This window comes from Simochromis diagramma, unplaced genomic scaffold (genome assembly GCF_900408965.1).
Source record: "Simochromis diagramma unplaced genomic scaffold, fSimDia1.1 OVJJ01000602.1, whole genome shotgun sequence".
Lineage (NCBI taxonomy): Eukaryota > Metazoa > Chordata > Actinopteri > Cichliformes > Cichlidae > Simochromis > Simochromis diagramma.
This window is the reverse complement of record NW_024387040.1, coordinates 7,402,074-7,424,918: the sequence shown is the minus strand read 5'-3', so window position 1 is coordinate 7,424,918 and position 22,845 is coordinate 7,402,074. Positions and strand designations below refer to the sequence as shown.

Here is a 22,845-nt window from a genome sequence, read left to right as displayed (position 1 = left end):
TGTAAGGCTCAGCGAACTTCCTTGTTTAATTGATTACCCCCCCAAAAAATGGGCTGGGGGCTCGTGTTCCAAACGTCCATAAAGTCGCAGCAACATGACAGCACAATAGAGCCTTGCAAAATGGAGGGCCAAAGATTTACTTTTAATACGCCTCTATCCTGTGTCACAGTTTGAAACCTCTCTGGTTTATGTCCCTCCTGGCAAAAGCACATAAAAATTAGTTTGTACTGTAGTGTATAGCGAGTTCTTTTCTTCCTCAGCCCACTAATTTGTTTCGGTTGGATTTCTTCAGTAGAGGGCAAGCCCTGATGTGTAGGAAGCAGGATGAGGGCCTCTTTCACATTTCTCCCTTTTGTTCTTTTTCATTTCAGCAAGACTGTTTCTTGCAATACAGCTTCCATAAATGTGCCTAGAGGAAGTACTGTTCAGTGTTGAGCTGCACTTCCAGGTATATATTTTGTTGGTTCTGTGCTAAGGCAAGGGTGGAAATGATATACCCACTCCTCCATTTAATCGCCCTCCAAAAAAACAAAACAAAAAACCCCCCGAACCCGAGCTGCCTGCAGAGTGAATTATACAGCCGACAGCAAGATAAATGTAAAAGCAGATCTGTGTTTTTATAATGTGATATTATCCCTTTATCCAATAACAGCATTAGACTGCTATGCCATAAGGTTTTATGTGGCATTTTAACCCACTGGGCTAATGTTATAGCACTGCGAGTTCCCTTTGAGTGCGGAAATGAAGTGAATGATGAATTTCACTTCTAACGTCGTAAGTCAGCCTTTTCATGTGGCTGTGTTTACTTTTGACGATGTACTAAAAGACGCCAACAGATTAAAGATGTTTTTTTTGTTTTTTTTAAATGTTGTTGTTTTTTAATGTTCAACTCTTTAGAGGCTCTGTCACCTGAATGATTGATAGTTTAACAAATTGTCCAAATTGTGGATGAATCAGAGCGACTTAAGGTTTTGATGTCAGATGTTATGATTTAGCTTTATTTGCTGCTGTAAAATGTCTACCGCTTTACTGCTGTGTTCTCAAATCTTTGCAGAAGAGCTGCATCACTGAGGCAAGTAAAGGTTGTTGTTTAGTTTGTTTTTAGGTTCTGATCATATTTAGAAATTGAGATACTACATTGTTGGTGATGTGCTTATCAAATATTGTCCACTTTTTCTTTTTTGCAGCATTAGCAAAGGAATTTAGATAAATAAAAAAAAGAAAATTGCCATTATTGTCTCTCTGTTACTTGTCTCCACACCACCAATAGGTGGCATTGTAATGATGAGAACCATACATGTCATCCTTATTGAGATGATCAGTATGCTGTAACAAAGACTGAAGACATCAACATAAACCTTTAGTCAGTCTTCTATTTATATCAAGGAAATGTAATCACATTAATAGATAGAATTGATGAGTGTGATATCTCAGCGCTATATTTACTCAAAAACAGTGAAATCAAGGGTAAGGGTTTTGATGGTGACAACTTCCTGTTCTATTTCAACCAAAATAAGTGACGATTATTAAAGCATGCATAAAGTCTGTGAAACAGGATTTGTACAGGAACTCGTGCTTTGCAGGGAATAGTCTTTTGGTCTTCCCCACAGTATTGAAATGTGTTTGATCCTCAAACGAGTTGGAACGAGTCTGACCCCCTGACTGACCCAGCAAAGGGCCAACAGGTTTCATCTGGTAGTTAAAGAAACTCCTCATCAATCTCATCCTAAGCCCTAACCCGCCGATGATGAGAAGTGTGTTTATTGTGGAGGAGGAGGAGGGGGGGAAAGAGAAAACGTCTCGCCGAGTAAACCCGTGTGGTGTTACTAAGATACTCGTCTTTGTTGGAGCTCCACAATAGGGGCCTGGATATTTATTTCAAATCTCCTGCACATGCAGACATTTTTCCCAGGCCTTCTTTTGGGTAGGGCCAGCCGGGGAATATAAAGTGGTGTTTACATACCTTCCTTTAAGGTCACAATGTCTCCCTAAAGCTGCCTGTTACAATGTTCGTTACCATGGCGACATATTAGCTTGAGCTAGGAATTGTAAAAACGAGCAAGCGAGATTTTCCCCTCCTCTCGTGACTCAGTTTTTCAAATCTAAATGCAAAGTTCTGCAACAAAACTGAGTCTCTGCTGATTTTGTAGCTGTTTTTGAAGATTTTAAAGTAATCTGTAACTCACGTTGACTTGGTTACACAGCTTTATTTGCACTGTGGGTTAAGTTAGGTAGAGTATTATGTGTTATTAGGTGTGCTTGGTCCCTACTTTCCGCTTAACAAAACCCAGGAAGCAGTCATCTATTTGAATTCTTATTAATATAAGGATTTTATATAATCACAAGGTGCTGCCACAATAGGATGATTAAAAAAAACAACCAAAAAACCAAAAGGGAGAGGGAGACTTGACAAACAACTGAAAGCTATGTTATTCATTAAAATGATTCTGTTTTCTTAAGCATCTGTATTCAAACAGATAAGCTGCTTCACTGTGGTTTGAATGATATGACTTGACACCAGCCATTTCCCTTCTGCCCTGTTTATTAAGAAGTCTTAGGAGTCCTTAGAAGTTGATTGCGCAGCTTTACAGGGCAGTGTCCCTCTCCTCTGCTTTCTGTCTTTGACACGGTCATTGCGCTGCTACCGACTGGTTGAAGGATACGCTAATAAGGTCCCTGAGCATCTGGCATGTCTTTAGCAAAGAGGGCAGGTCTTTTTGCTTGGAAGTGAAAAGGACCCTGCCCCCTTCCTCACTTATTACACTCTTGGCCCTTGTTGCACACGTCCCTGACAGTGAGCAGAAGGATGGTCCGTTGGATGATCTCTGCCATCACCTGCTGACCTGTTATGGAATGATCACAGTGACTAGGAAACTCCTGTGCCAACTTAGTTTCATCCTGTGTTTGATTGCAACTTGATTTTACTTGGAAGTGGAAACGGGTCATGAAAGATTGGCTTTAGTTTGTCTGCAGAATACACCAGGCAACAAGCTTGTGAACTATTTCCAAAGCCCTCTGTAGCTTTGTGTGACTGGGTGGATTGGGAGAAAGATGAACTTGTCTGATTGTGTGTTTCTGTGTGTGTGGGTAGATCAATTCATGCATGTTTGTTTGTTGCCGCATATGAAGTGATTACTTTCCTCTCTGGCCACTACGCACATTTCTTAGAAAATCTCCCTTGTCTTGTACAAGCAAAGTTGCAGCCCCTCACTCGATGTCAGTGTGAGGATCGGGGGATGCTGAATATTTCAGAGCTGCTATATTTAGAGGTAGTTACACATTTAGAAAGGCAAGAATAGAAACTTTCAACGGGCACTCTAGATGCCAAGGCGCAGTCTTTTTCTTTTTTTCCACCCTTCCTTCACCAGTTGACAGTTTTCTTTGATCACTGATGATGACTGACTTGGATCTTCCTATTTTTAAACCACATATTTTGCGATGAGGTGCAAAGGGCTACATTTTTCCTTGCAAGAATGTGTGATCATAAGCAGAACTTTCACTGTGCTATGTCATGCATGTAAATGGATCAATAAAACCATTCAAATCAGTCACTTTCAGTGTCCCCCGTTCTCTTGACCCGCCAAATCGGTTTTGACACAGTGGATCGTTCTTCCTGCGAAGCAAGAACCAGGGGTGATAGTAAGCGAGGTGACAAGCATTGCCTTTGCCCTAAATGATCTGAATGGGTAATGATTTGAGTCTTATAAATGATTGAGAGACATATCTAAAGGGAATACACCTTCAGCATGGCCTGGACATCTTGTTAAGGTGGACTGGTGCGCTTGAGCGGACACACGTCCTGCCTGTGGTTTCTGCTTGTTCTCATGCATCCTTAAGAGACCACGTGAGGGACGTGGCTGAAGTCCCTGAAAGCATTCCTCTCTCACCTCTCTTACCTCTAGGGAACGCGATATGCTCAGACGTTGACTCCTCTCCTCCACCAGTCTCTCTCTCTCTTCCATCTCCTCCATCTTTTCTATTCAGCAGTGTTTAGCGTGCTCCCGACTGCACAGTTGAGCTGATCTGTGATGTGCTTGATTGCAACATCGATTTAACGTGCAGACACTGAGCATTAGAAGGTCAGCAAAATGTGTGCTTATGTCAGCTTGTTACTGTAATTGCAGCCTATTAATTTCAATTGACTGATAAATTCATTGCTAAATATCACAACAGAAAGGCATGCGTAGTTCACTTATATGTCACCACCATGATGTCTCTATTAAGGCTCTGTATTTTTCCATAGCACTTATTTCGTGCTGACTAAAGGTCCCACCCCCTCTAACGTTACCTGTGGCTGCAGTGTCCACTTCGGCCACACTGAGGCACTCCAGACCCTGCCCATTTCACTCTCTGCCATGCTAGAAAATTCTACACTGACCCCAGAGGCTTTTCCAGAATAACACCGCAAGAGAAGGCGAGAAGCGGGAGTCATTTCTCAGTAATTGCAAAGGGATGCTACAGGGGATTTTTACTACAGAAAATTAATGAAATCTTAGAAAGAAACTTCCTTCCTTACATTACTATAGTAAATATATACTGAGTAGGTTGGTAGCAAAGTGTAGGGATCACATTTATTAAATATTAAATACGAATATTGACTATCTGACTAATGCATATTTGCACAATGGCACATTGAGCTGTAGAGTGGGTAGTAAGGGAATGTTAAAGTGTTTCCACTTTAAAATGCAGATGCTGAAGGTCAGGTGTGTGGAACTGTGAGGAACTAATAACTCTGCCCCCCATTTATAAAAAATAAAATTAATCTCAAGAATTAAAGCCATTTCCACTCTTTAAATAGGCTTCATTATTATTCATGGACTTCCATGTAGCTGTTGACAAATACTGAACAGCAGCCACACAGCGAGTGTACCTGTTGGCAAATACTGAACAGCACCCACACAGCCATTATGTTAGCTGGTAACAAATTACTCGTATGTACCTAATTTAAACAATGCTCAAAAGCAGAGAGCCCTTGTTATCCCATGCCCGGTAGCCTAAGCTGACGTATGAGAGTACCAATCTGTCTTACAGTGCTAGACAGTTCAGCTCTCCAGCGGGGGTGGGGGGTTATGGAAACTGTGTGTGAACAGGTACAGGAGGACTTTATTAACCACTCAGCAGTTTGTGACCCGGAAAACCCAAATTACCCCAAACCCTCTCTTCTGCACGGCCTGAGACATGACTGTGGTGCTAAGGGAGCTCCTAATCGGCCCCAGATGGGAGGTCTGCTCTTGATCGCAGACAGTAGCTGACCCAGCCAGGCTTCATGCTCCTTGCAACACCCCAGGAACCCCTCCCCTCCTCCCTCCTCTTTTTAATTTTACCTCTACTACCACCATCCCTAGTTGGACCCATTTTTATAGACCACAATATGTGTATATAAACGAGCTGTTTTACAGAGGAGTGGATGAGAGCGTTTATGTTATATTTGTGTGGAGTGAATGGAAATGATGCTGTTTAGTTCAAGTGAAGGAGGAGGGGTGGAAGCGAGGTTTCCTGTAAAAGTAATCATGTTCAGTGTTTCAATATGAAATGTAGGAAACAGCACTTCTAGCTCCTTTAAAGTTCATTCCTGACTATACAAAGTATTTGAACACTTATACAGATTTGTTTTACAGATGTTCTGCTTGAATTAACGAGAACCATATTAGTGCTTCATTTAGAGGTGGGTTATAGCAAAATAGAAATATGTGGGAGACAGTACTACTTGGTACATATAAGGTAAAACAAAGCATCATGTTGAATATTACCTTGTAGTTTTCTGAGCTCCCCGGTTTTAGAGTGGTCCTCAGCAGGTGTAGCTCATGCTGATGTTTTGGTTGCATGTTTAGCTGTGTTATGCTGCTGATATTGAAATGTTGTCCATTGATTGATTGGTGCTTTTGGCTGAATACGAGCACACAGAAGGTTTCTTCATACCCCTGCATCAATCCTGTTTCTCCCGAGAAGAATAAAGTCATCAAATGCCAACGTGCCAGTTCTGTTAGCAGTCATAGCCATAACGGAACCAAGACCATATTTGACAGATTTGTCATCTCTCTCCAACATTTTTTTTTACCAACTCGTTCTGGCAAATTACCTTCTGATGTTTTTCTGACACATCTTCTGTCTTTCACCTTTTCACTAAGTGGAAGCACTCTGTCAGCTTTGAGACATGTTTGTGCCCTTTTGTGTGCTCAAAAACGCACTTCCCAAGAAAATATTTTGTAAGCACCAAAGTTTGTTTTGTTGACTTATAAATTTTTGTATAGTTTCTGTCAACAACTTTTTTTTTTTCTTTTTTCTTTTTTTCTTTTAACGAAAACAACTACATAAAAAAAGTAATGCTCTAGGACAAAAACTATGATGAAATGTATTCACGCTTAAGTCGACGAATTGAAAACGAGATGAAAATGGAGAGACAAGGTCCAATCAGATTTAATCAATGTGTGTAGAAAGGCGGGACGAGTTTGGAAGTAATCAGAAGTAATCGTGCAGTCAGGTTAGATGTGCACAATTTGATCAGTCGCCAACATGCATGGTCCTGTGCATGGGAGGAAGAGAATAGTAGACATATGGACACATTTCACATTTGATGTTGAGGAAAATAAGACACTTTGTAAACCACATAGAGCAACTCTCACCAATAAAAATAAAACAAACTTTTGCACTTTATACTTTAGATTTAGTCTACAATAATCTTAAGATATTTAGTTCACTAAAATATAAGAATTTTTAGGCCTAAACCATGACTAAAACTAAATAATGTTTTAGTTAAAAGACTGACTACATCTAAATTTAATATTTCTAAAACTCTGGGAATTTGGGTCCTGTGTGAATTTTGTTATTTTGTAATGGCCAGTATATGTAAATGTAAAAATTTGACATGGTTGATAATATAACTTTTGTGTATCATCATTATGATTTTATATGCATTATTTTAATTGAAATAATTTTCTCTCTTATTCCTGCTTTTTTTCCTGTCAGGGCATTAAGGCACGCATTTTGGAGACCTTTGTGATGCTCTTTCTCCTGGCATTGCTCATTCTTGGAATTGTGTGGGTGGCATCAGCCCTCATTGATAATGATGCAGCCAGTATGGAGTCACTCTATGGTATGATTTTTGTAATATTCTACATGATTGGTCATTTTAAACCCATTGTTTTTGTTTTTTAAATAAAGGAATAGTTTTAGGATTTACCAATCTGACGGTGCATTAACTATGAATCTAGGCTGAGAGTTTGTTTAGGAAGGAAATCAGATTTCTAGCAGCTCTAAAACTCAAATGAACACACATCTTGGCTTGTTCCAAAGTGTTGAGCTGTTCCTAAGTTTCATTTTTACTAAAAGTCTACATATTTTGTAGATCTTTGGGAGTTCTACCTACCATACCTCTATTCCTGTATTTCTCTGATGGGAGGACTCCTTTTACTAAGTAAGTGTGTTTTATAATTTTACAAAATGATGCAAATAGAAAATGTATCTCTATGAGCAGTGTTTTCCCTCAAAGTACCTAGAACTTTGAGTCCGAGAAACTTTTCTGAACAAACAAGAAAACCTCAAAGCTCTGTCTTTCCACCATGGTTTCAGCACCCTTATAGGCTAGGCAGGTTGTATGTTATTTTTGGGTATAAACTCCTGTTAACTTGGTTCACAGGTTTATAACTCAAAGCCTCGAGTTGAGGATTTTCACTATCGCCCGCTTGGTGTTTTGAATGTGATAGGCATGGGGGTGGCCCTCTTCTGATGGCCAAGTTGAGCATACCCTGGATAATTTAGAACTTAGAATGTGCTTCACTCAGTATGAACCAAAACTATTGACATGAACTCCTCAGAGAGGAGCATTAGTGAAGTGTTACTGAAGGGAAAGCTGAGGGCTTTGTTCTTTTACACTTGTGCACAACTGAAAGTGTTTTTGTAACCATAGGAGTCGCCACCTGGTGTCCACTGTGGACAATCAACTGTCTAAAAGATACTTCTTATACTTCCTCTGAAAAGTTTGAACTAAAAGTTCCAGACCCTATATGTGGAAACATGCCTTTATTATATTTAAACAAATTGACCGTATTGTCCTGTCTCCTGTGTAGTGTGCACTCCTGTGGGGTTGTCCAGGATGTTTACCGTCATGGGCCAGTTGCTAGTGAAGCCGACAGTAAGTAATCACTTGGATGAAGTATTTACTGCATTTCTAAAAGTTGAGTCAATGGAAAAGAGTTTATTAAACAGTTGTTGTTCAGATTTCTTTAAAATAATGTCTCTACAGACAGACTCGAGTCTGCTCTTCTTGTCTGAAAGATGTCTCATTTAGCCATTTAAAATCACAACAGAGGACTACAAATACATCACCAACTCATCTTCCCATCTGCCACTGCTCCAGTCCCACTTCGGGCCTAATTATAACCCATTTCATCTCTTCCTACTCTGCTCTCTCCCCTTTAGATCCTTGAGGACCTGGATGAGCAGATTTACTGCATCCATTTGCAGGAGGAAACCCTTCAGAGGAGATTAAACGGTATGTCTGTGGGAGACGTGTTGGCACATTATAGGGGAGGGGAGGGGTTGACTGCCCTATTGGGTGTGATGGAGTAGGCCACGCTGGAATCAATTAGCATTGAAAATTCAGCTAGGCACACAGACACACACAGACATTCACAAAATTCACACACACTTGTCACTGGCTTTTCCCTGACACCGTCACACTCTCATAACTTTCTGCTTAAGGTCAAAGCAGCCACTATGGCAAGGACCATATTTTGTTTAGGAAGTTTTTCTTAAGAATCCACTTAAGAAAATCCACTGCCGCTGCCATTATTGGTGAAATGATTGCCACATTTAATGTCAGGCCTCGAATGGCAGCCTGTTTAATAGGATGGAAATGAAATTTTTCACGAAAGGGTTTGGTGCTGTAGACATTAAAGAGCCATAACTCTTCTGAGAGGACACCGGGAGCCTTGTGCTGCTTTTTTTAGGGAAAGTTTGAAGTGTTGAAGAATGTTGAAGATGTTATATTTTTTTAGCCTGCATTTCCTTTTCACGTCCAGCTCTCTGTGTTCCCAAATTCCTTGTTTGACGTTAAATAATCTTAAAAAAAGCAGGAAGTATTTCGGCCAGTTTCCAAAACCTACTTTAATATTAACTCAAGCACGCAACCAAGTGTACAGATGTGAGTAAATGAACAGAAAGGAGTGTCCTTTTAAACCCGGGAGGTAAGCGAGATCACTCCTAGATAACACATGTTTTTGAACGCTTTGCCGGCCACCTCCATAGAGTGCCACCAATGCGTACAGTTTCTTAGGGCTCATTCCTCAGTGCCCTGCTTTGAACTACCTGATAGAATAATTGTAATCTGTTCCTTATCATCTCCAGGACCGTTTGATCTTTACACGTCACGGTGGGGCAAAAAAAAAAAAACAACAACAGTGGTCAACATCCCAGTATGTGTACCAAGGACAAGCTGCAGTTCATTTTTGTCTGTTAGAGAGGTGGGAATTGGAGAGAGAAGCAAGGGGAATGTTCAGTGAAGCTTAAAGCGTTGCTTATCAGACATAATGTTTTTATGCAGATACAATATGCATGCAAGTATGTGCACATGCAAATACTCATTGTTCATGGTCATAGTTAGGTGCAACTGAACGTCTAAGCGTGGTTCCTTTGATCTGCTCAGGGCATTAAGTAGAGAGCAGGTCAGGAACAGTTCACGGGACACACTCCAAAGACGAGCAATGTTGTCTTCTTGCTTCACCGGTGTCCGCTTTGCATCAGGCCTCTCTAATAAATTATCATCTTAGAAAGTTTGTGGTTGTAGATGTGGACTGTTGAGCCTAATCAGTTGATGCATTCATGTTTATTTACATGTCTGGTCCTTTGTTGTCCTCCTGTGGCATGAAATTGCCCATTTGTAATGACATGTTGGTAGTTTATGTGTTGCTGATCACGACATTGTGGTTTAAACCGGCTCATTAGCAATGTGTGTCTGCTTTTCTTGTAACGAGCGTAATGAACCTAAAAGGAGAATGTCCAGATAAAAGATGGATGGTGCTTAGCAATTGTTACAAGTAATAACACATTGTTGCACCCCTACTGTATTGCTTTTAAATGTATGCAGGGTGATGAATTTATCCCAACTGCACAAGTAGTGTGGTGACACAGAAGTCAGGATGGAGTCAGCCTGCGATTCCTCTCGCTGCTCTTCAACTTTCTCTATGTTCAAACTTTAAAGAAAAAAAGGTCAGAGCAAAGCAAGAGATACTGACTATTACTCCACTTGTTTATCTCTGCATGCAAACCCCAATGATAAAGTCTGATTACCAGTAATCTGTGTTTTCTTTGATGGGCTTTTTAACTATTCCATTTATAACCAGAAAAAAAGCCCCAAAAACTAATAGATGGGTTTCAAGAAGTTGACATTCAAAAAGTTGAATTCCTAACAAAGTCCTTGTTCGTCTCTATCATCACTGTTGCTACTGTTGTGCTAAAGCAGAAATTACAGTGGTCTTTATATCTTAATTCCTGTACACTGTGTTTTCACAATAGTTTTCTCAGATTCCAGATATAGAAGTCAAAGCTGTAGATCCATCAACATTGCTTCAAAAGGAGCACCTAGTGATGGCTGCTATGTGCAGCCAATGTGAACCAAGGTTCAAGAATAATGGTGCATTGTATCAGAAATAAATGTTTGGGGTTTTTTATGATGTCGGAGAGACACAGCAAATATAAAACGTCCTGTTGACACTATTGATTGCATTGCCTCAGTTACAGAAAGTAACTTAATTCAGTTTTTAGTTCCATAACAAGCCTTTCACTTCTGTTGCTACATAATCCTAAACTGTCCTTTGTACTGCCAGATGTTGCAGGTCTCCATACACATGGTAGATGTGTGAGAGGCTAAAAAAACTTGTATTTGTGCTTGTCAAAGTTTACAAGGACCAGTTTATATACTGTTTCAGTAGTTTCATAGTGAAGAACAGAATATATTAAAACGGCACCAGGCACACATAAATATACTGCAATACAGGCAAAGCGATGCACACACTTGTACAGACTGCCCTCTCACCACCCTGATGTGCTGAAAACAGAGCACTCGTCCAGATGCTATGCGGCACAATGACCTTGCCAGTGCCTCTGTTGTCTCAGCATGGTGTTTAGCATATTTGTGAATGACGTAATTTTTTGACTGTGGAGAAGGTTGGAGAGGATATGTTGAATTACTCCAGGCCTTCCTGACTGCCAGAAGCCCCACTCAGCATCTCTGCCTTGCTGTAACTCAGTCTTATACTTGACGCTGCCAGCAGAAGGAGTAGAAGGATATATTTAACTTCGGTTTGCAGTGATGTCATTGAAGATACTGCAGTTGAAAATCTAAGCATTTCCCTTTCTCTGCTTTGAACAATCGATTTTATTGTCCTTTGTTTTCAGTGTAAAGTATTGTTTTGGATGGATGGTTTTAAAAAAGAAAAAAAAAACCCCCACACAAACTTTTTTTTTTTTTTTTTAAATTTCAGCAAGGATTTATATGTGTCAGTGATGCGTCAGGCCTTGTTCAAATACGCAGTGCACGTAGGTAAAGGATAAGTTCACTTGCAGCTGAACAGATTTGGCTCCCCCGAGGCAAAGTGTTCAGTTTGTCTCTGGAAAAAAGAGAACTATGTATGAACTATCTATGACATTTCCTGTTGTGTTCCGAGCGTATTTGCTTGGAGGGTTCAAACTTTCCCTTGCTCAGATCCTTAGACGGGCATAGACTGCTAACTCTCCACCTCTGCGTCTATCTCACCCTCTTTTACCTACTTAAACCCATCCAGACAGGGCGTGACATAATAACAGAGGGAAGAAGAAGGTCTGATCAAAGTGATTGGTCCTTCACTCCTGTAACAAAGATGAAAGATGGTATTTTTATTGCACGTTAGTAACGGTGTAACACTGAACTAATTGGTCTTGATCTGCCAATCACCCGAGGGGATGCAAATGGATACTCTTCCACTTTGGCTTCGAGGGGCCTCTGTGATAGTGCGTCAAGCTGGAAGGAAAACAGAGTAAAATAGATAAATTAGACTTAAATGAGCTGGCCTTGTGGTTTTCCTGGAGAATCCCTTGCTGTCTTATCCAGCCCACTCAACCAGTTGTGGCATGTGCTAGACAGCTCCTGACACAAGAGATTATTTTTACTTGTTTGAGATCACGTTGTTATTTTCTGTGCAGGATTACTTGTTTTGATGGGATTGCTTAATAAAGACAAGTCAAATACCATATGCTGAGGTAGGATGAATACAGGGAGAGGTTAACATCCTCTCCGTCTATTTAAGTATTTAAGGGAAGTTTAAAAAAAAAAAAAAGAGAAGATTTTTTTTTTTCCAAGTTATGGTGTCCAAAAGAGGAGCTTTGTGTCTGTTTAAACAACATTATAGCTGCAACAAAAACAGTGAGTTATTTTTGCTGTTGATAGTCATTTAGGTTGTTTTAACAAAGCAAAAAAGCCAAACCTTTCAAAAGGGGCATCGTTTTTTTTTCTTTGTCTTCTGTGAAATAAAAAATTTTAAGAGAAGAAACATAGCTCTATATTATCCCTACACAACATGTGCTCATACAGCACGTTTCAGACATTTTGAATATTTTTATTTTCACAGGGTCTTCCACACACGCGTATACCAGAGGGAGCTTTGCTCACCAGCTCAACAAAGAACTGGACAATATTAGAAATCAGAGGAATAAATTGGGTAAGTATGTGTATGTGGTAGTTTTTATACTCTCTCGCTGTCTCTCTCGCTGCCTTTCATTTGAGTTGTTTTTTTTAAAATTATTATTATTTCTGTTCCCTTGGTTTTATTCCTTAAATGATATGCATCATTTCTCTTCATTTTCTGTTTTGCATCTCGGAGATATATGCCACAGACGTTAGCTTAGCTTTTTGCATATTGCTGACAGGCAGCCGCTTTCTCTTCATCTGCCTTAATTTCTTAATTTGGACTTGGACCAGAACTGCCTGATAATTTCCCATCCATTTTAGGATATTATAAATGAAGCCTGAGCCTTTTGGGGAGCAGGGTAGGAGGGGTAGGAGAGCACAAAGGCACTTAGGATATTGGACAAGATGCAAACTTTATATTGTACCAAGCCTTTTAGTGATGTCATTAATTTAGAAGGATGGTGCATATAAAGTGCACTTGGCAAACTTCTTGGGCAGGCTGGGTGGATGCACTTTGAGAATAAGGAGGAGTAACAAGGTTGGAAATGGAGAAAGAAGTCAAAATAGCAAATACTAAAGGGCAGTCACATACACATTGTAAGAGGACAGTTGATGTCTGTAAGACATAGTGCCTGTGGTCCACGGGCTGTCAGCAAAGTCTATAAACATGATGAATGAGCCGTTGAAATACGAGGTACATATAAAGCTGAAATGTTTCATCTGGCTTAGAAGAATGAGAGGCATAAGTCGCCCAGCACATGCATACGTATTTTCTCCTAAATATAAATCATAAAATTAATTTTGTAGCATTTCTTTTCATCCAGGAGTTATTATTTTTTTCCATTAATTAAGGCAATGATGAGTGTGGCTAATTACAGAGGAAGAGTGTAATTTTTGAAGGTTATGAAATGTATATTACCTGCAGGTGGGGCGGTTGCGATGAGAGCTGAGATTGTGCTCAGCCCACACACTCGCGATATGTTTTACTAAACAAAGCGGTACAAACCCTGTAAATAAAGCCAGAGGGCTTGTGGTTGCAGTAGGTTCTTTGATGAGCTGATTAATTAACAAGTAGTGGAAAGTGTAATGGAGTTTAGTTCATCGTACATACATTTCTTAAAATAAATAAACTCACTCTTTGTTGTGCTTTCATGTCCTCACAGAGAGAAGAAAGAAGGCATCGGGATGGGAGAAGAACTTGTTGTATCCCATAGTGATGCTGATCCTGCTCACAGGAACGGTGAGTGTTAAGATTGACCTATCATTAGGCCCACACTGTTTGCTCATGACGTTTACAGCCTGGCTGGTATCCACTGGGAGTAACACGGTACCTCAAAATCCATCTTTTCCCACAGAGTCTGGGTGGGGAAACTACTTTTGTTTAATGGATGTTTTAAGACAATGCTGAATACCAACCTACAACAACAGTGATTTTAAATAAATTACAGTGTGTGAATACTGTTTATGTCGTCTGATACTGTTAGATAAGGTAGAAAGGCCATGTGCAAGGCATGGCACGTGCATCGCACAACCCCCAAATTGTTTAAGTTTTGAGAAGCTCAATTTTGGCACAGTTTACAGTTACAAGATTGTTATTATGCATTCAATTATATCATGATGCCGGATACTTGGAGGATTTGATCAATCTTTTTATAATTATACCATGTGTGAACAAATTTTTGTCTTCCTCTATGTCTGCAGACAATCTCTGTTCTTCTGGTGGCACTGAACATCCTCTATCTTCTAGTAGATGAGACTGCCATGCCAAAGGGATCCACAGTAAGCCTTCTGTCTAACTAGGCTTTTGCGTTCACACCATCACACACCTAGAATGTAAACTGCAGTAGGGCTTGCCTATCGGGCCTGCCCTGTCCCTGGCGGAGACATAAATCAAATTCCAGATATGCTCAGGTGCACGTTGGAAGAAAAGACTGGACCAGATGTTAATCAGGCTTCAACGTTGTGGCTCTGGTTTTGTTTTGGAAGCTCATTCAAAGTCATTTCACAGCAGTGTGCAGATTCAATGAGGTTGCTATGTGTCTCCTGCCCTCAGTGGGTGAATAAGCTGCTTTTCCTCCCTTGTGCAAATGCAGACGGGGGCAAGTGAAGGGCTCTTACTGTGAAACAGCCATTCCAGCAAGTGTGGAATGGCTCTGAGATTCTCATCTCTGCCTAACATGCAATGTGTTTTAAGCTCCTTGTATCTCATCTCATCTGCAGTGACAGAGATGCGTGCATGTGTGTGCTTGCATGTGTGTGCAGTTGTGGTTGCATTCTTGTCTGAAAAGGGGCAACATAATGTATCCTATTTCTCCCTCATTTCATTTTGCATCTCGCGGGCATCTGACAGAGCTGCCCTCGACATTCCAATTATTTTATTGAGCAGAGATGTTTTCTTTGGCATGACACATTGCAGAAAATCCCCCAAATTACACTTGTCATGTAGCTTGAAGCTGTCCTCCCTGACAGTATGGCCTCACTAAATGGTTTATGCTTTATGTTGAGCTGGATGGATGCCACACCTCTGATCTCACAAATCTACGAGCAGGAGGGGCCATCTCATCTTCCTAAAACAATCAATACTGATATGAGATCATCTATCATGCTTCTTTAACCTTATCCTCTAACTCTCAGACTGTGCCCCTCTGGCACAGAAATTCCCTCTGCCCTCTGTCTGGAAAAAGATAACGACAGGGGAGAGAATGTGATATAAGAGGGGAGAGAGAGGTTTGACATCTCGACAAGGTACTGCCAGAGCAAGAGAGACTCAGACTGTGGGAAAGTCAAATGAGGCCCTGATTGTTATGGGAGTAGAGCACAATAGAAGTGCCCTGTCAGTGTTTGTCTTCCCTTCCAGCTAAGCATCCTGCTGTAGTCTTTAGAATACTGAGCAGTGTACCGCTCAGCTTTACAGGGCAGTGGATGGGTATAGAGAAGGATAACGAGGAGTGGGGAAAGAAAAGGATGACGAGCAGAGAGGAAACGCAGGTGGCTATAGATGAGAAGTTGGCACTGCCTCTGTCATAGGACAGAGGGATTTACAGCTTTATGAACAAGCACTTAGAGACACCAATAAAACTGTTACTACAGGCCCTTCTTTTTGGTGGCCACTGCACTTGACACTCTATTTTGCAAAACAGGCAATTACTGTGGCTGGACAGTAATTTTCACCCAACTAAAGTTGCCCTTGTCCAAATGCACAAAGGCTTGCATCCATCCACCCATCTTCTGCCTGTCCAGATCCGGGTCATGCTAGTCCCAGCTGTTGTGGGGCAAAAGGCAGAATACACCCAAAACTAGTCACCAGTCTGTCGCGGTGCGACTGCGTAGAGATAAACAACAGTTCACGCTTACATGAATACCTGCAGCCAGTTTAGAATTATCAGTTAGCCCAACATGCATGTGTTTGGACTGTGGGAGGAAGCCAGAGTACCTGGAGAGAGTCCACATAGGCACAGAGAGGACATACAAACGCATTTATCCTTGCATGTATTTAACAACTTGACCTCCCATCTCCAGACACCCTTTTCACTTTATAACTGGCTTTAAGATTATCTAAAAATCTGGAAATGTATGTGAATATTAAGTCTTTGCTTGTTGCTTATTATATGTATATTTAATATTTACATTTCAGAAATTCTGTAAGATTAAATGACGGCAGCCTCTCATAGTTCGGTGAAATGTATGGATTACAAATGTCTGTCACTTAAACCCCCTCAGACTCCAACTGGTTGCGGCAGATGGTCACCCCTCCCTGAGCCTGCTTCTTCCTGTTAAAAGGGAGATTTTCCTTCCCACTTTTGCAAAGTGCCTACTTAGTGGGGTGGGTGGGTGGAGGCAGGATTTCTTTGAATTACTGTAGTGTCTTTACCTTACAATTTAAAGTGCTATAAGGCAACTGTTATTAAATTTGGCACCATGTAAATAAAATTAAATGAGTATGACTGTAAAAGTAAACTTTGAAACGCAGTTGCTGTTTCAAGGTTGTTACATGGGCACAAGCAACTTCAGAGATCTGAACAGTTTCTTCTCCCACTTGTTTAGAATTTTTTATAGGTTGGAATTAGGTTGTTGGCAACTGGATACATGAGTAGGACATGGCTTTGACTATACGAAAGATGAAAAATATGAGAATATTTTACGGGACTGCCTTGAAATATGTTAATCATAGGGTGCATGTGTAGCTGTGTTAATAAAATCAAATTAAATACAATTTAAAAAAAAAAAAAAAAAAAAAAAACTTGGTACAAAGTAAGAATGTGAAGTATAGATGTATGTATGGCATTGACGGCCTCATCAGCCTCAATATGCAGTCTTAATGTGCAGTGTGAGTTGACTGGAACATAGACCCTTCCCTCTATGGACCCCTATCCCGCTCTTTCACACACAGTAACACACGATCCGTCACTCTTTCTGCTACCGGAATGTAAAGACGAATGGAAAGGAGGTGCACAGCACAAGCTAGGTGTCCTGTGTACGCACGTGCATGCTTATTGCGAGTGCACACGCCATCTTAATGCATGCCCTCCCTCCATTAATAAATGACATCAGATTCTGTCTGCTAATGCTGCTAATTCTCTGTGTAAGAGAGAGAGGGCACTGCACCATGGCTCTGCAGTAAGCTCCCAGGGATGACAGTTGCATAAAAAGGCATGAAACAACCTGTCAGGCTTTCCTTTTTTCCCCTGCAGCCCGTTTTACAAAACAAATCAAGATAAAGACACTTAAAGTGGGAAAGGGAAAAAGAATACAAATGCAAATCTCAAACAGAAACCACGGCAGCACACCAAATATATGCTGTGCAGTTTAATATGCTGTAGGTGCATATTGCATGACGAGTAACAGCACATTTGCCTTGCACTTCTGTACTCTAACTGTACATGCAGTACTCTATGATTTAGAGTAAAAATAAATAAATAAAATGACTGGATTAGTGCTGCACAGCTCTGTTAAGATATGTTTATTGTATCAGCAAGAATCTGAATTTGCAGCAAACACTTTTAGGGGAGTTTTAGGTAACTTTGTGTGAAGTACTGTGTATATACCCCCATTAAATGTACAAATCCTCTGGAGGATCGTCTTGGGTGCCAAGTCTGAAAAAAGCAAATATTTGGCATTTGACAACTCAGATGCTTGGTATGTGCTGTGTATGTGGATGTATGTCTTTTTCCTGCTTCACTTTCAAAAGGCCTTAGGGGTTGGAGGGGGTGAGGATGGGTGAGGGGGTTCGCGTAGTGTATTTGCTAAAGGATTTGTTTAGTTGTTTTTATGTTTTTGGCATGCTTTCAGCCTGTACACTCTTCTTACCGTAAGCAATGTGCCGTTTTTGTTTGAACACCTGTTCACATATTGTATGGTCGACAGTGATTTGCAAAGAGCCTCTTTCATCTTGTTCCATTCATTACTTAGCCAATTTGATTCTGTCTTTCTCAAGTAGGGAAATTCTTCGTGCACCACGTACTTACTTTTGCAGGTCTTCTGTAATTGCTCATGTCTGCAGTCATACACAACACCAAGTGTTGTCATTTTTGTGATCTGTTTTAGTCTGAAGGGTAGTGTAGGATGTTTAATATCCCTGTTTTTCTATTTGTCTCTCTCTTCTAGGATCGAGCCATTGGGAACACCTCTTTGTCCACATTTGGTGTGGCTCAGGCAGTGCTGGAGATTGTCCTCATATTGTATCCTTTCAGTGACCTCCCCTTTGTCTGTGGCCTGAGTAACATGCTCCATGGCCAAGAGCAACATTGCCAAGGCAGCTTTGTTTACCCAGGACATAGTTGAGCTGAACACCTTCCGGAAAACATGTTGCGTTGTTTCATCACCCTTTATGATACCTGAAAAGGTTGAGCCTTGACACATAAAAAGTTGACTCAAAGAAAAGCTGCTTTCTACTTGCAGCAAGGTGTTTTTGCTCCTTGATTGATTTGCTGAACAGCTACTTGATGGTGTCTTCTGTCGTTGGCTTCTACAGTCTGCGTGTCTTTGAGGGACTCACTCCCAGGAAGGATGACACAACCATGACAACGGTAAAGATGGGATAGAAAGGCAGGGAGTGGGGTGAAGTGGGGGCAAGGGTGCTGAAATTGCTCCTAAGGTGCTGATGTGTTTGCCCCCTCCTGTGTTTCATCTATTTCCCCTGTCTTTTTTTCTGTCTTCATTGCTCTCGCCTTCCTGTCTTCTCTGTCCCTGCTGCTCACTGTTTTCCTCCGGGCCCCTCAATGGCCTTAGTTGATCTGTTCAATATTTGTTTGTAAGTTGCGTAAACACCAGCAAAGTGCAAGCTCTTTTCTTGTACATCAGAGGGAGAGTGAGGTTTTTTTTTTTTTTTTTTTTTTCTTAGGGGGAGAAGGGGGCTGGGTGGCAACTATTCACTTGGTAATGAGTTTGGGAGTGGTGAGGCTTGTTAACTAGCATGATGCTTCAGTGAAAGGACTTGAAAGGACAATAGAGGGAACCTCATAATGAGCATCTTCAGAGGTACTAATTGTATAATATGTGGAACCAATTTATCATCAAGTGGCGTGTATGTGTGTGGGCACATCACGGCTAAAACTGCTGGTGCAATGGGTGCTTTTTCTGCTTCACACTCGCTATAAATTGCATGTAATTTGTTGAGGGCTAAAATCGGAGGTTTGATTATTTGGTCTTATTTGCAGATCATTGGTTGCTGTGTCTCCATCCTGGTGCTGAGCTCAGCCTTGCCAGTGATGTCCAGAACACTAGGTGAGTATGCTTTTTCATGTGAGTGTTTTTGTATTTTCTTTTGCCTGCGGTAAGGAGAGTGAGTGCAGCTTGCTTTTTCTTTTTTCATTCAGAGCCAATTTTTTGTAGACACATTAAAGGATTAAATAGCAGCAGTTTGACAACTTTCAAAAAGAGAGGACATTTTTTAGAGTTAGATGAAAACATTAATAGTGGGTGATCAAGTCCACCCACTAAATATGAAGCTGTAGCTTGTTAGTTTGATAGCTTGAAAATGTAAGTCCCTGATTATTGTCCATTGTGGACACTGACAGCTGGGTAGTTCTTCCTGTTGTACTTGAAGTCCACTACCTAGGGTGCATGTGTAGTTGATGCATTGTAATATAAATTCTCCCTTGACCAATGTTTGTGGTGACACATGGATATCTGCATGGACCCTTGCGCTCACTGTCTGATGAAATTTGCCACTCTGACCTGAGCGGACCAAAGCGGACTCCTGGATGTGGAAAGTATAATCGAGGGTTAAAGGCAAAAACAGCTCGCCTTGCTCTGTCTGAAAGAAGTGAGAATCCACCAACCAACACTACAGTTTATGTGATTCAAAGCTGGAATTTGGGAGGACATGCAAGGCTGGGAAAATCCAACTTGATTTATACCAGAGTTTTAAATATTGTGAACAGGCCAACCCTTTTGCAATGTGCAACCAGCAGCAATTGGTTTTCCAGATTTGAAGAGGGCAGAAAAGGTAGCACCAGGGACAGAGTAAACTGCACTGATAGAAATACAGATTGGAAGGGGGAAAAAAAGAAACTCTGCATTCAAAGAAAGGATAATGGTCTAAAAAAGAAAGCGGTCGACAGTAAGGCCCATTGGTGTAATCTCTATAAACCGCTATCATTTACAGATCAGTTTGTTTTCTGTTAGCTTTTTTTTTTTTTTTTTTTTTTTAAATTATCCAGATCCATTCTGGTGGACAGAACAGCGTTTGGTCATGGTATCAGTTATCCTCTATTCCAGTTGGTGTTTCTGGTGTGTAAAGAACAAAGTTATTGGCAAGCTGATGGGTTCCCAGACTAACTTTGGTCTATGGCTTGTCCTCGCTATAAGCATGTCCACTCTCACTACCAAATGAACGATGCAAAAGTTCCAACTGCTGGTTTATCAAGGAAAACCTGAAAAAGATCAAAACCTCTCTTTCAGGGTTATCCTGGCTGAGACCAGCATGCTGTATCTCCTTTTATAATCTGAACATGCAGAACAGACAAGAAATATTCCTGCCCAAAAACCAAAAACAGACTTTGTTAATGAAAGAAACAAGATACAGCATGCTCATTAGTGAGCTTTACAGAAGCTGGTATTTTTGCTGTGTTACGACTGAATGATTGAAATGTAGGTTACAGACTTATCAGAGCTGTCATTGTGTCCTTGGCACAAACAAGAAGAAAGATTAAATCTTCCTCTCCCACAACAATTTTCATTGTTACCACCAACACCAGGTCACAGGAGTTGAATTCTCCTACAGTCTCTCATGGTGATGTTAGAAAAGAGTGCAGGCAGAATAAAAATGACAGGAGTAGCACAATCACAATGGCACTAATAAACATGCAGAGTGCAGAGCACAGCTGTTTAAATAGCACTACTTTTGTGTGTGTGTGTGTGTGTGTGTGTGTGTGCGTGTGTGCGTGTGTGTGTGAGCAACAGAGTGGGAAAATAGGATGGAGTGAGCATACAGTGACTCACTGGGAGCTTTACAAAATATCAACAGGTTCTGCTTTGTGACACTGAATGGATGAAAAGGAATAAATGCATGAGACAGAGTTGAAGAGAAAAGGCCGCTCAGCACAAGATAAAAAAAGACGTGCAAAGAGTTGAGTGTGACGAAGTGAGATGTTAAGAGACAAGAAAGGGTTTCGTGTGTTGACGTGAGGCGTTTTTATGTCGGTGGGTGGTAAATATGCACTGTGTAAGAGATAAGGGAATTGTGCTAGAGCACGCAGCATGTTTAATAGTGTAGTAACAAATGTTTAGTTACACCAAATGCACATCACAACCAGCTCCACCCTCCCCTCCCACCTCTGCAGGTTACACATGTTTGGGTGAACTTTAATGTCTCTCTCTGTGCACTTTAAGCTGCATCACCATCAAATCCAGCTTGATTAATGGTAATATCACCAGACGTTATGGCTTGGTTTTACTTTGCACCAATTCATATTTAAAACTTTGACAAATTCTGCATGACATGTTGGTCTCTGCTGAGTTGAGGCAGGGTCAGAGTGAAGATGGAAACGCAGTGTAACGTCCTGACGGCTCTGAACAGCAGCATGATAATGTCTCCGTCTCCCTACCGACATTTCAGAGACTGAAATGGTTTTTTTTTTTTTTTTTTTTGAAACCCTCAATTAGATTTTCTCACATTACTAACCCAAGTTTAAAACCTTTGGCATTAGAAATGAATTTAGCCCGACCACAGTGGCTAGCTGTATTGACTGGGGTCTCCATCATCGCTCTCCCCATCTTTTCCCAAGCAATTTTGTTAAAGGTCCTTGATGCTTGCCAAACCGCTTACTGCGGCTGTAAATACATCTCTCCAGACGCTGAATCGATTGCCCAATCTAATTGATGACAGAGGTTGTGAAGATGTTACAGGAGAAGTTGAATGTCCAGGGACTAGGGCGTCCTCAGTCTGATGCATGTCAATGTGATTTCTGCTTACAGATAGCAGGACAGGATACCGTTATGGTACTTGGACTTTAAATATTGATGCAGTAATTTCCTTCATCAATGTTGCATGCAAAATTAACATAGGAGAAGATGATTTAATAACATTAAACAGATCTGTGCACACAGGTTATTGAAAGCTTAATTATCTCCCCACAGTACTCTGTGGGATGGCGCAGCTAGAGTGCATGAACACATGGATGGATAAGCAGGAAAACAAAAGGGTGTTGATGGCTTTCCAAGCTGCATGTGATCAGCTGTGACAGATGGTTTGAAATTGGTCTGGCAGTGTAGAGCTAAGAGGGAGCTCCTTTGTCTTTGTCTGAAGGAGAGATGAAGTCCACCTGCAAGCCACCTTAGCTGCTATAATTAGCTCGCCATCCTTTTATGTTCCTCAGAGAATTGTGCTCACATTAACCAAGATGCAGCCAAGTGATAAAAATAAGCGGCAACTCTGCCATGCAGTGGGTCAGTGGATGTTTACCCAAGCCTGAGTGAAATTGCTTTGGTCCAAACCAAATCAGAATTCTTACACGCTGTACATTTGGATGACCTCCCTTCAAGGCCGTCTCGTGTGTAACTCTGGATCGCTTTTAGCGTGGTCGATTTTAAGATCACTCCCTGAAGTCGTGATGTGACCACTATACCTCTGCACTGGACACTGGATTCCCGTCAGTTTGGCAAAATGGTAAAACACAGCTGAAATATCAGTTCATTAACGTAAACTGTGTTAATGTGGCCGTCGATAGAGACAAATTGAAGAC

The 22,845-nt window shown here is 41.0% G+C and overlaps 1 protein-coding gene across 2 annotated transcripts in view; it reads left to right on the top strand.

The window, feature by feature from the left end:
- Positions 1 to 22,845, top strand: part of lmbr1 (limb development membrane protein 1) — a 39,458-nt gene that overhangs the window by 13,157 nt on the left and 3,456 nt on the right. The window contains exons 6-16 of one of the 2 annotated variants that reach the window (XM_040043751.1): positions 6,967 to 7,093; positions 7,346 to 7,414; positions 8,067 to 8,131; positions 8,419 to 8,491; positions 12,603 to 12,692; positions 13,825 to 13,901; positions 14,363 to 14,440; positions 18,266 to 18,339; positions 18,597 to 18,687; positions 19,318 to 19,384; positions 19,767 to 19,925. In XM_040043751.1, the coding sequence (XP_039899685.1) occupies positions 6,967 to 7,093; positions 7,346 to 7,414; positions 8,067 to 8,131; positions 8,419 to 8,491; positions 12,603 to 12,692; positions 13,825 to 13,901; positions 14,363 to 14,440; positions 18,266 to 18,339; positions 18,597 to 18,687; positions 19,318 to 19,384; positions 19,767 to 19,925 (970 nt within the window). The remainder of the gene's footprint in view (positions 1 to 6,966; positions 7,094 to 7,345; positions 7,415 to 8,066; positions 8,132 to 8,418; positions 8,492 to 12,602; positions 12,693 to 13,824; positions 13,902 to 14,362; positions 14,441 to 18,265; positions 18,340 to 18,596; positions 18,688 to 19,317; positions 19,385 to 19,766; positions 19,926 to 22,845) is intronic. The other variant, XM_040043752.1, reaches the window with a different exon arrangement.